At 42.3% G+C, this 14,217-nt stretch overlaps 1 protein-coding gene across 5 annotated transcripts in view; it reads left to right on the top strand.

The window, feature by feature from the left end:
* SPTBN5 (spectrin beta, non-erythrocytic 5) overlaps positions 1-14,217 on the top strand; it is a 226,477-nt gene that overhangs the window by 95,123 nt on the left and 117,137 nt on the right. For all 5 annotated transcript variants that reach the window (XM_069950563.1, XM_069950562.1, XM_069950566.1 and 2 more), the window contains one exon: positions 13,626-13,730. In XM_069950563.1, the coding sequence (XP_069806664.1) occupies positions 13,626-13,730 (105 nt within the window). The remainder of the gene's footprint in view (positions 1-13,625; positions 13,731-14,217) is intronic.

Genomic DNA, 14,217 nt, shown 5'->3' with positions numbered 1-14,217 from the left:
TAAATATGAACTTTTTCGTCAAATTAACTGGTACCAGAAAGTTATATAGATTTGTAATTTACTTCTATTTAAAAATCTCCAGTCTTCCACTACTTCTCAGCTGCTGTATGTCCTGCAGGAAGTGGTGTATTCTCTCCAATATGACACAGTGCTCTCTGCTGCCACCTCTGTCCATGTCAGGAACTGTCCAGAGAAGCAGCTAATCCCCATAGAAAACCTCTCCTGCCCTGGACAGTACCTGATATGGACAGGGATGGCAGCAGAGAGCACTGTGTCAGACTGGAAAGAATACACCACTTCCTGCAGGACATACAGCAACTGATAAATACTGGAAGACTGGAGATTTTTTAATAGAAGTAAATTTTGACATATATACATTTTTTCTTTTCTGAACATCCTCTTTATTGGTCATTTGACATATACAAAATAAATATACAAGAAAAATCATCATTGATTCAATTTTATTTAAAAAATCACCCATGTTTAACAAAATTATTATTGTATTTATTAAAGCTGCAACACATGATCCAATAAAAGCCAATAAGCATCTAAATCATAAACCACCGTAACTCCCCATCTATCATTCCCGTATTGCTTTCTCAACAATAGAAGAATCAGGTCTCACCTAAGCAGTTGTATTGTTATTAGCGATGAGAGCAATCCGAGCTGCACATTATAAACCTGGGTGTGCAGCATTTGGTTAGCGGTGGCTGCAGAAGTCGTGCTCATCTCTCATTGTTCTGTATGGAGCAGGACCATGAAAACCTTACTGCATAGATCAGGACAACTTTTCACCGACCAACTTTAGAAGTCAGAATATCTCAAGTCATAAGGGGGTGTTCACATGTCTGCAAAACTTGTCCATGCACACACAGTATACTGCGGACTGGACCTCAGAGCTCCTGGCATCATGATTCTTTATGATGCCAGGAGCTTCAAAACTGTATAAAAGTTTGCGTTAGTGTATTAACAGTGTAATTACAGTAGCACAAACTTTTAAATCATTTCCGAGCCCCCGGCATTAGAATGAATCATGATGCCAGGAGATCCGAGGTCTCCTCTGCAGTATACTGTGTGTGTGCATGGAGACGTGTGACTGCCCCCTAAGACCTGGAGAAGGGTTAGGTTTTATAACTTAGCAGGTACCAGCCACAATGTTCTGAATCTGTGCAGTAAAATGTCTGAATATCTCAATTTAACAGATTTTTTTATGTACGAGGTGTAAGGTATTCTGTTTTGTTAGACATAAAGAAGATAACACTGTCTGATGGTTGCAATATCTGAATTGTTCTTTTATCTAACCATGCGGGGCCACATAACAGAGTGCAGAACCGGAATACAAATGTAATAGCAATATTTTAGGTAAAACATAAGAGAATGTGAGCAGAGAAGTATTGTACAACTGATTAAAATTTCACTCGTTTAATTTTTTAATTTTTTTTTTGCAGAAATCAAGATTACAGGCAATTTTAAGAAACTTTGTAATTGGGTTTATTAGGAAAAAAAATGTATTTTTAGGCTATGTTCACACTACGTAAAACTACGGCTGTTGTTACTGATGGCAACAACGGCCGTAGTTTTTGCGGGGTGAAACAATGCCTTACTTTCAATGAGATCCCGGCCGGAGCATATACACATCGTATGCGCTCCGGCCCGGATCCCGTACGGGGCCAGAAATAACTGACATGTCAGTTTTCTGCGGGCGCAATTCAATGCTCTGGTCGCTCGCTCCATAGTGTGCAGGGGGAAGCTCTGATGCGGACAGATCATCCGGCCATGATGATCCAGGCAGAGACACGAGTCACGAGTCACGGAACGGCCGGTCTCTAACGCCGTGTGAACATAGCCTTATCATGAGAAAGCAGTTTAAAGCTCTCACCCCTGTCTTCATTGTTTTCTGTGGAGAGGGGAGGGATGGAGGGAGATGAGGCACCAAAACAGGACATCAAAGAGTTAATTTACAGCTACATCACTGGGCTATCTCCTCTGACAGTCAGCACTGACCTCTCTGACCTCTGAATATTGGCTTTCAAGCAGCTCCCGCTGTGTAATCCTTTGTTCTCTGCTGCCAACTAATCTCCCTCCTCCCCCTCCCCTCTGTATAAAGCAGACAGGTGCATGTCTGATGCAACAAGACACAATTTCCTGATAATCAGAAGAGAATGGAAAAGAGGAAGGAGGGGGGACCTGGGGAAAGGCTTTTTGAATGCAGATAATGGCATATTTGCCTAATAAACCCAATTACAAAGTTTCTTAAAATCGCCTGGACTATTGATTTCTGAAAAAAATAAATAAATAAATGACAGTGACACTTTAAGCATTGTTTAGGTCCCTTAGTGGGAATAAAAGGTTCAGTCAAGGTTGAATAAAGTTTTAAATTATTTTTAATCTGATATATTTAAAAAAATATTTTAAACCCCCACAATTTCCTATTTATCATATAATCATAACTGATATTTCTTTGTTTGGAAATGTCCAAACTATTAAGATGTCACATTGTTTGTCCCACACAGTGAACTCCATAAGGAAAAGAGAGAACAAAAAGGCATAATGGCTGTTTCAAGTCAAAATAAATAAATAAATAAATAAAAAAGTGATCACAAATCAATTTGAATCCTTTAATAGTAGCAGAAAACTAAGTCATGATGCCGCTTCATCACCAGAGTAAGCCAGGGACACAAAGACTTTTTAAAAATGTTTTTTATTTTTTGTAAATGTAGTAAAACATAAGAAACACGACTGCATTTAAAGAAATTGTGCAGCGACTGTTCTGCCAGCTTTCTCAATGTGCTTGTGATTTGTTTGTATTGTTTAAATACAAGTTTGTATGAAGCCATGGCTGCCGTTTCCTGTGTGAAACATAAGCAGGCGCCTCTCGCTAATACTTAAAGCAATTTCTTGCAGAGCGTAACTTTAGCATGTTAATGTTTATGCCAAATAGAATAAAAAATAGCTTCTCTAAGAATTTTACCTTTGATCATTACAAGACTGGGGGGGGGGCTTGGTGGGGACGGCTTAAAGCGTAACTTTCATGTTTTTTTTTTTTTTTTATTGCAGAAATCAGTAGTATAAGCGATTTTAAGAAACTCTAATAGAGTTCATCAGCCAAAAAAGCCTCCTCCTGTACTCAAGAAGCAATCTCCCAGCCTCCCCCCTGACTTCTTATCTGTGCATTATCAGGCAAACACGTCTTCATTACAGAGAAGCCAGTGAAGACGGGTTCTGCTCTCTCCATTCTATCTTTATGGAGGGGGGGGGGGGGGCGCGAGGGAGATGAGGGAGCAGGAAGAGGTGACATGAAGGTCAGCTGTTTGTAGACTCTCTGGGCACCTAAAACGCTAAATTCAGGTGTCAGAAAGGTCAGTGCTTATCTATGAACTTACTGAGAGAAGATTGCAGGGTGTTGTGCTGTGCCAGGACTGCTCCGTGCTCAGTCACTCCTAACAGCCCCTCCCCTCTCCATAGCCACATAATGGAGACAGAAATCCTGTTGCTTCTGCAGTGAGGGGGGAGGCTGGGAGATTGCTTTTTCAGTACAGAAGGAAACACTTTTAGTACATAAAACCTATTACAGAGTTTCTTAAAATCGCTTGTACTATAGATATTTATTGTTTTCAGAAAAATGACCCTGAAATGACAGTTACGCTTTAAATTCATTAAAACCAGTGAACATGTTTTCCTTCTCAAATGATAAATACAAATAGCAGTAATGCCGCTTTAATAGGTGTTTTATCAGATTTTTTAGACTTTGTATGTGTGCTACTTTTACTTTCTGACAGGAGCTCCTAGCAGTGTGATCCACAGGGAAAAAAAACTTTTAAAGAGACTCAGTAGCCATAATCTGTCCCCCCCCCCCCCCCCAAACCGCTTGTACCGTCAGCTGCTTTTAATCCAAGATCTGTCCTGGGGTCCGTTTGGTGGGTGATGCAGTTATTGTCCTAAAAAACAACTTTTTGGCTGGGTTCACACTACGTATATGTCAGTCAGTATTGTGGTCCTCATATTGCAACCAAAACCAGGAGTGGATTAAAAACACAGAAAGGTTATGTTCACACAATGTTGAATTTGAGTGGATGGCCGTCATTTAATGGCAAATATTTGCTGTTATTTTAGAACAACGGCTGTTATATTGAAATAATGGCCGTTATTTACTGTTATATGGCGGCCATCCACTCAATTTCAACATTGTATGAACAGATCCTTTCTGTGTTTTTAATCCACTCCTGGTTTTGGTTGCAATATGAGGACCACAATACTGACTGAAATATACGTAGTGTGAACCCAGCCTTTAACTTGCAGCCCTGTGTCAAATTAGCATGGACTAGAGTGTCTGTGCCCTAGGCCTGCGATGACTCTCCGCCCCCCCTCCCCCTTTATCATTAGGGATGCCCCAGGCAGGATTTCTCCTATTCATCACCTGTCTAAACACTGCACATGGGTTGGATAGTTAAGGCTCATGTGCAGTTTTCAGGCAAATGATGATGATCAGGAGAAATCCTGGCCAGGGGCATTCCTAATGATGAAGAGGGCGGGTAGGAGGGACGGAGAGGCGGTGCAGGCTTAGGGCACAGACACTCTAGGTCACACCAATTTAACACAGGGCTGGAGGTTTAAAAGTTGTTTTTAGGACAATAACTGCATCACCTGCCGAACGGACCCCAGTACAGATCTTGTATTAAAAGCAGCTATCCGAAGGTACAAGGGGTTTTGGGGGGGGGGGGGCAGATTGTGGGTACAGAGGTTTCCTTCAAATGACTGTATACTGGATATATGTCTCTGTAATTATGAAATCTATCGCAATCCATTGGGCAATGCACACAACCATTTATTTTCACTTTCTGTATATTTATATTCTATATAAGTCCAGTCCTCCTAACAATAGCACATGCACTAACACGGCCTGTATTTATGAAACAGTCTCCTACAAGTCAGTGGCTCCATGGATAATATAGTAGTCATACAGGGGGATTTTATCAAGAACGGCGTGCCCATAGACTGGTCTTACATAAACCCCGACCTCTAACGTTTCTGTCCCATCATCATTTTCTGGGCTGTTCTAGTGTTTTTTTTCCTGCCCATAAAACTGGTTTATTTATTTACTAGAGGTGGAGAAGAAATGACTAGTTGTGGGTATAGGGATGGTTCGCATAGATAGAGAATCTTAGGTGCTATGATCATTTTGTAAGCTGCGGTTGGAAGGATTTTCAGTAATTTGTCTCTTATGTAAATATAATAATGGGAGCAATATGTAGATTCCTCCATATAACACATCTTATGATTCATATCCCAAAAAGTTGTAGTAAAGTATAACACATTCTTTCACACTCACTTGTATTCTAACGTTCTTGTGAAATTGCCCCTGGCTGTAATGTCTGGGGGGATTTTCAATAATTGGTGTGCCGTATTATCCTGCATGCATGTCAGCAGGATAAGAGACGGCCGGCAGGAGAGCGCACAGAGCAGCCAATCCTCACGCCAAAGAAAATACACCGCATAAATGCTGTCTTATAAAAATGGCATCCGAGAACTGGCTAAAAAACTACATTAAAGTCACTAGTGAAGGATCTGCCAAATATCCCACTTCACTACTTGGACGTAGTCCAGACGTCATGTTTAGTCTTTAGATTTTGCACATTTCTGCAGCTACAAAGCTAGAGAACACTTTTCCAGAGATGACTGATCCTAACATTTCAGGGATTTTTAACTTAAAGGGGTAGTTCGGCGTTAAACATTTATTCACTAAATAAGACACATTACAAAGTTATACAACTTTGTAATGTGTGTTATTTAAGTGAATGGCCCTCTTCCCCATGTTCCCCCCACCCTAAAAGTGTGGTGCATTATACTTATTGAATTGCTGTCGACCCCGGACGCCATTTTGGGTCGACAACATTATCTTAAGGAGGCCGGCCGGACCGCTCCAGCCGTCCCTCATACTGGCCCCCTCTGCTGCTTCGTCAGCTGCTCAGTCGCGATTGGCTGAGCATGTGATGAGGCGGCAGAGTGGGGCCGGCATGAGGAACGGCTGGAGTGGTTCGGCCGGCCTCCCGGAGATGACGTCGTCGACCCAAGATGGCGGCCGGGGTCGGTGAGTATAATGCACCACACTTTCGGGGTGGGGGCACACGGGGAAGGGGGCCATTCGCTTAAATAACACACATTACAAAGTTGTATAACTCTGTACCCACAATCTGACCCCCCAAACCACTTGTACCGTCAGATAGCTGCTTTTAATCCAAGATCTGTCCTCGGGTCTGTTCGGCAGGTGATGCAGTTATTGTTGTAAAAAAACAACTTTTAAACTTCAAGCCCTGTATCAAGTTGGCGTGGCGTAGAGTGTCTATGCCCTAGGCCTGCACCGCCTCTCCATCCCTCCTTATCATTAGGAATACCCCAGGCAGGATTTCTCCTATTCATCACTTGTCTGAAAACTGCACAGGTGCCTTAACGATCCAACACGTGTGCAGTGTTTAGACAAGTGACGATTAGGAGAAACACTGCCTAGAGCATTCCTAATGGTGAAGAGAGTGGGGAGGAGGGACGGAGGGGCGGTGTAAGCCTAGGGCATAGACACGCTAGGCCACACAAATTTGACACAGGGCTGCAAGGTTAAAAGTTGTTTTTTAGGACAATAACTGCATCAACTGCATGGGCTTCATGGGGAGGGGGATTGAGCTCTGTCGGAAGTTCAGTTTACAAAGAAACTGTCAGCTCCCGGGCCCTACCTAAGGTGCTGACAATGCGCTGTAGCTGGCAGTCCCCTAGTGAACATGATGCCTTTTGGTAATTTGTCCGTGCAGCGGATTATGTACAGTCTCAGGTCGTCTACTGTAATAAAGAGTCAAAGATGCGATCAACAACACATGAACAATTTTTTTCATCGTTGCCTGCATACACACAATATTAAGTGACCCAAATAGGACCGCTAATAACCAATATCCATACGCATCAGAACAATACATATAACCTACAACTAAGAAATGCTGGACAATTTTCTAAATTTATCAATAAATGCTTTATTATTACATACAGAAAATTTATTTTAAAAACACATTAAAAAGGGAGCAGAAAATCCTACAATACATACATCAGATGGTTTACAAGGCAGATAGAGTGGATATTGTACGCTCTATATACTGAGCAAATGATGGTATGTCAATCGACCCACAGAGTTGCAAAAATGCAAGTGAGTAAATGAGCAATATACTCAGAAAGTGCTAAAGTAGAACTGTGTATAATGCTGCAAGTGCAGACTAAAGTGCAAACTAAAGTGCAATATCAAATACACAGTGTATAGCTGAAGAAAAATAAATGTAGTCAAAAAGAATATACTTAGACCTCTGGGTGTAGAAACATTCTGCCTGGTAATACCACTCACCCCACAATGCATACACACAAAATGATTATCGTTTAATTTCGGACAATAAAATGATTTTCCGCACAATAATTTTTTTAAGTTAACTGGTTATACTATGTTATGTTCATGCCTAGAACTGATTTTGAAGACAATGGGTATAGGTGAGAAATACTTTTGGAAAGTCTGCTGCAGTATCCACAGTACCGAAAAATGGTGGGACAAGGGTATGCTTCTGTGATGAGGCACGGGGAGTGTTTGTTTGCGAGAACTTCCGCGGGGTCAGCTGTTACGTTGGTGTAGTAGCTGAGTGGATCTAGGGTCACTTGGGCACTTGTCATGGTAGCCTGGAGTGGTGTATGACCCACCCCGGACAGTTTAGACGCCGTACCAGCACTCGAAAAAGAATTAACTCAAATGTAGAAATGTGGGCGGGTGGGAGTCTAGTGCTCCAGTAAAATAGAACAGTTTACTGGGAGTAACCGTAGTGCAATACAAAAGAAGACTTTTGGCAACAATACAGTCCAGTGCAATACAGTAGTTACAATCTTGTGATAACTCAGGTGTTTGTTGTTGAGGTAGAGATCAGTTGCTTGTAGTGAGAAAGTACTTTGCAGTAGAGAGGAGAGGGATTGCCAGAGGGGCCCTGTCCAATGTAGAAGTGTACTCTGCCGGAACAGTAGAGGTGTGTAGAAGAAGAGAATAGAGAGTACTCATACTCACGGATTACTTTTCTAGTCTTGACCGCCTTATGCCCCCTAGTCAGGGCCGTATTTACCACTAGGCACCCGTGGTCCGGTGCCTAGGGCAGCACCTTGAAGGGGGGGGGCAGCACCAGGGAGCAGGGGGGGGGGGAACAACTTTTTTTTATTTTTTTAGTCTCACACCTCCCGGTCAGACTTACCAGTAAATCTGGTGTCTTTTTGAGAGGGGTGGGGGGAGGAATGATCAGGTCTGGTGTGGAGGTGTTGTTCAGGTCTGGTATCGTTGTGACTCCTGGAGCTATTACCTACCTATTTCCTTCAGACAATATACAGACCGCTCTAATAATTGATTCTATGTGGAAATTTATCTTTTAAGCAGTTAAAAATGATGATAAACGTGATTCAGACAAAGTTTATACATGTAGACAAAAGCATGTGGCTGAAACCAGGCTCCCCCATGCTCCCTAAGATGGGGCGTCTTCAGGTTTAGTGCCTAGGGCAGCAGCAGCTGTTAATACGGCCCTGCCCCTAGTTGCAAACTACCAGGCCCTGTTATCTGGGTTGAGCAGACTCCCGAGTCTTCCTATTTGTCCTGGGCTGCGCAGTGAAATACGTAGACTTTTCATAGTACTTTTGTTCCACTAGGGTCAGTTCCCATTACTTCGTAAGGTAACTGCCCTGCATGGTCTAGAGAGGTTCACGGCATGGGCAAGGTGATCCTGTTATACTTCTCTCCCCTTGTGAAGGCTTGGCTCTGCATAGCAGTTCTAGTGCTCATAGAAGAAATAACTTACTTAGTTGAATTCCCTCTAGCTGTGTCCTCCTCCAACTCCCTAGCCGGTCCGACTAACTCCTCCCACGAGGAACTAAGTCCTAACCTCAGGGATTTATCTAACCCTGGCTGTGATTGGTGGACTCTGTGTGTGCAGGAAAAAGAGCAAAGGAGACAGGTGAGAGAAAGGAGGGAAAGCCCCTGCACCCGTGAGTGGTCAGAAAAATAACAATGACACATAACAGTTACTCCCTGTAAGAGTTCAGCTGTGCAAAATACAGGTTACAGAGAAACACAGTAGTGACACCTAGTGGGAAAACATGCTAAGTACAGCGGACACCTCATCCCATTTGTGTGAGCCCGAGAGTGTTGCCTTACTTGGGTGCAACAGAACTTAGAGGCCCGTGCCGGGTCACTACACTTCCCCCTTCATTTTTCAGTATTTACTTGCGAAGGCTAACTTTTTGACTGTGGTTGGTGTACCATACTTATGGTGTGTTTACACAGACAGATTTATCTGACAGATCTTTGAAGCCAAAACCAGGAGCAGACTATAAACAGGGATCAGGTCATAAAGGAAAGATTGGGATCTATCCTCTTTTTAAATCCATTCCTGGCTTTGGCTTCCAAAATCTGTCATATAAATCTTTCTGTGTAAATGAACCCTAAGGGCCCTATTCCACCGGACGATTATCGTTAGCATAATCGTTAACGATTAACGATCTCAAACGACCGCTATTGCGAAAGACCTGAAAATGTTCACTCATTTCCATGGAACGATAATCGTTACTTATGATCGTAATTGCGATCGTTTCTTCTTCCGTATTTCTTCGCTATTGCGTTCGTATCTATTGCGAACGACCGAACGATGTCTTATTCAATGCGAACGTTTTGCGAACGAGCAACGATAAAAATAGGTCCAGGTCTTATAAAGCGATCAACGATTTCTCGTTCGGTCGTTAATCGTTACTGCATTTCAACCGAACGATTATCGTTTAGATTCGAACGATTTAACGATAATCTGAACGATAATCGTCCGGTGGAATAGGGCCCTTACACTGATAGATATATGGAGTATACACAATACCCAGTCTACAGGGCTTGGTTCAATTCTTGTTTTTGAGATAGATCCTTTGCTAAGTCTTAACAGGCCCCTACTAGAGATAAGCGTAACTCGCTGCGGCATTTGAATACAAGAGGTTGAAGAAGTTGGATGCAGCCCTATGGCCTATGGCTGTATCCATGTTTTTCAGGACTCATAGAAGCATGGGCCCAAAGTCTGTAGATTTAAATGGACACGAGTAAAGTATAAACTCTTAGCCACTTCAGCTTTGTCCGTTACTATGCCAATGTACAGTACCAGAGGAAAACTGATGGCAACATGATTATAGGCGTATGGAATACATAGAGAATCCTATACCCACGCCTATAACATGATCAGCATTTCCCCTGCACTCCTGGAGATGACACATGTAATTGTATACACCTTCCCCGTATGGGCTACATATTGCACCAGCCTGTGCTGTACTGTAAAATCCACTTGACAAGTAGGGAATAATGTGATTTCGCCCGGTAAGTGTGACTACAACTCATTGGCACCATATGTTTGAAGGAGTTAACTATAGTGGAGCAGAGTAAATACATTATCAAGTTAATGGCTCTGTGTGGTTTTGTGTAGCCCTATCCAGTGACAGCCAAGTATCCAGACACAGACGCTAGGTTTAGGATTGGATTTCCAGTTCAGTTTTCCAGCTGTTGGATACTCTTTCCCGTGCCAGCCCATCAGCCCCCCTGCTGGGAAACCCTGCTGCGAATAGCGTCCAAAGTCTAATCTGCTTGCACAGACCCCGGAGCAGCTTTTTATGACCTTTGATAGAACATGACCTGAGCAGAAGCAGAATGTTACAAACACCACATGACCAGATCAGGTCTTCTTACTAAAAAGTGTCATACTACCAAGTTCAAGAATCACTGTGAAATATAGCACCTTAGCTCTGCTACGTCTGTACATGCCAATATTTCACTACCATGACTGGCAGTAATTCCCTGCTTGTCAATGGTATCTGTGCAAAGACACGATGCCCTCTCGGCTCGCACAAACACGTCTAGAGGACACCGCTCAGTAACTAAGGCTCCTCCTAATATAACATCATAAAGAAAATCCATACCAAATTATTAAATGCAGAAAGGTTAGTTTTTAGAATACAATCCAATTCTTACCGGATCGGATCTATAAAATACTGGTTCGGTAGTTTCAGCCTCCTTTATATCACTTATTTTGTTTGTTTGTTTGTTTGACCAACAAACGACATAAGGAACCATTGTCAGCTGTAGGCGTCCAATGTCTTTTTGGCTTCCATCTGGCTATACCACACAACATACACAGTGCTGTTCATTACCTTGGACTGCTTAAGAAATGGCATCTCTTTTATGACCCTCTCTTGGTTCACACGCGTATTCGTTTTGAGCACTCAGACCCATACTGATAGTAAGAACAAGCAAGGAGAGGACAGCGCTGCAAAGTGGTCCGCTCCCCACCAAGTGTCAGTAAAAGTTTTTTGTTTGTTTTTTCCAAATGACAGTGACCCTTTAAATTTAGTGTTTTTTTCTTTTTTAAACATCTATAAATGCTTCAACATACATCCCAAATTTAAAAGATGTTTTTGGGCTCTAACCTAAAAAGAAACAGAAAATGCTTTACAAAAATGGCCGTATTTTAGTGCTGAAAAGGCATCCCAAAAACATTACAAAAAATATGTATACATTTTCAGCCTTTTTGAATCTGTAAAATATAACCCGAAAAACCCTATAATCTAGACCTAGCACCAGGGTTGGCCTTAGGAGTATGAGACCTGTTCAGTCATACAGTAGAAGTCAGCCACTATGACTGGGGGCACCACTGATGGCCTAGAACCCAAAGGTGGCCATATACCTTCAATAACTGATGAGCGAACAATCGTCATTTATCCCTCCCAACCGGCTCCCGTCTTCCCCCCCATACACAGGAATGTTTGTTAGTTAACAAATTTTCCCTGTGAAGCGGCTTAAAGTTATACAAAAAATATGACAAAAAAATCAATGTACCAATTCTAATGCATAGAGCAACCTGACACCTATCTCCTGGCAGACAGCCCGCCAGCCCGCAGTCTTAGAACATCCAATGGAATTCAATGAAAAATCCAGCACTTCAAATAAAAGTTTTTTTTTTCTTTTTATAAGATCCATCAAAACATGCCAAAACACAGATTCTGTAAGCATGTGTTCAACCTCGCATGTTACAGACCTTTACAAGTTCCCTAAACAAGGGCAGTAATGGTCCGATACACACGAGCGCGAACGTATGCTTACTCAACCTATGTTATGACATGGTGTAGGGGATCCGGAATAAAGAAATACAATGTTACCTTAACTGGTAGATTTTACGTAGAATTCTCTCATACATAGTTGCTATGGTTAACCCTACTGTGTTGATCCAGAGAAAGGCCCTTATGAGACGAATGCTGCAAAAAAACTCCTTCCTGACCTAAAATAAGGCAATCAGGATAAATCCCCTAATCAGCATCCAACCACAATTGTAAATCTGCTCCAATTTTCCATGGGCGGTAAGACTAGTGATCTGTATAGACCCATTTACTGTCACATCACAACTGACATGGCTACAGGACTGTGTTAGTGAGCATGTATCCTTGTTGTACCTGTCAGTACTTTCATGCTGCCCCAAACCCCAGCCATTTTGGCAGTCCCCAGTCACCTCTTCAACCTTGATTGACAAATCCCTCTCTCTTTGGGTATAGGGTGAGATCTATCAATTGAGGCCAGTAGGGCAGAGAGAAACAACTGGGGCCCTCCCAAAGTAAAGGTTCCACTTCCGCTTCACTGCAGAGATGTCTGTATAGTAGGGATCAGAAATGATCATATCATGTAGTCCAGAATGACACATTAATACATGGGATCCAGTGCAGACAGAAGACATCTTGTTACCGGAGACAGATGTTCCCAGCAATCTCTTTAGCAATATTGAATTCTTCCTTGTGGTGGGATTGCTTTGGAGACCTTTACTTTGTGAAGCCGATGGCTACAGCTGGTTTCTTTTAACCGGTTAGATGCCAGATACAGTAGTTATTTTAATTGGGGGAAAATATTTACCTGTTGGGTACAGTGGTCCATTATTCAATTATTCTGTGCAAGAGGGAATTCCAGAAATCCAGGGCGTAATATATTACTCTACTTGGAAGAACATCTGTTCTTAAGACCCTAAGCGTATCTTCGATAAACTCAGTCTCTGGCATCAATTCGCTTCCAAGAACACATTTATTTTCAGTCAATAACGACAAACCATACAATGGGGTTTTTATACTTCTACTAGCTACAAGACAAATACATTTCATCGACCAAAGTAAACATTCCCCACTCGAAGAACGCCATCCAGATGGTGAGAACCGAGGAGACGGGACCAGAGCTGATGAACTTCCCAAAGTTTTGATCATTACACACTAGGTTTACAAGATGAAAAGCAAGGCTGTTCTCATTAATGGCTATACTGAAACAGGAATCCAAATTCATTGCACATGTTGGAACTGTAAAGTGTTGGCAAGAGTACATTTGCCTAAAGGAACAGATTCCTATTAGAATGATATAATGTAAGGTTATTTGGACATCTGCATTATCAAACGAAAGCCGACATTGACATTTTATGACTCCTACCAACACTACATAAACCTTTATATACAGTATCACGATTTAAGGATTTGATTTAAAATAAGAAAACGTGAATGGTTGTCATTTATATTTGCAGGTGAGATTGAAGGCGAGTGAGCCCGGGGCCTCTGCTGGAGAAATCGAACAACTGATCAAGAAGCATGAAGCCTTTGAGAAGCTTCTTCTATCTCAGGATGAAAAGGTAATGGGCCTCATTTACTATCAATGCCGCAATTTTAAGGAGAATGTAGAATCAGGTATAGCTGTTTTTGTCAATGCGCTGGCCTGGCTCTGTGCACTGGAGGTGGGTCTGATGCCCCCCAGTGTCTTGTTATACCCTCTCCTTGGTGACGTGGCTCTGTTGATGGAGAGTGCGTCATCAGGGTATAGGGATATTGTTATACGGGGCAGAAGGCCTGCCTTCAATGCATAGAGCTGGGCCGGTGCAGGAGAAGAAAATGGCAGAAGAAAAAAGAGTGCAAGAACCTGGCAGCATTTTTAAAAAAAGGACTGCTCCACCGGGTTCACCACGCCGGCACCATCTAGGTAGTGTAAAAAAAAAAAATATTTACCTGATGTCACATTTGCTGTAAGCCATTATGCTACCATTAGTATCTGGCATAAATTTGCCGCAAATAAACAGACACAACTAATCACAATGTGACCAATATATGCCCCTGGCCGTCTTT

The sequence above is a fragment of the Dendropsophus ebraccatus genome, chromosome 13 (genome assembly GCF_027789765.1).
Source record: "Dendropsophus ebraccatus isolate aDenEbr1 chromosome 13, aDenEbr1.pat, whole genome shotgun sequence".
Taxonomy (NCBI): domain Eukaryota; kingdom Metazoa; phylum Chordata; class Amphibia; order Anura; family Hylidae; genus Dendropsophus; species Dendropsophus ebraccatus.
This window is presented reverse-complemented; position numbering and strand designations above follow the sequence as displayed.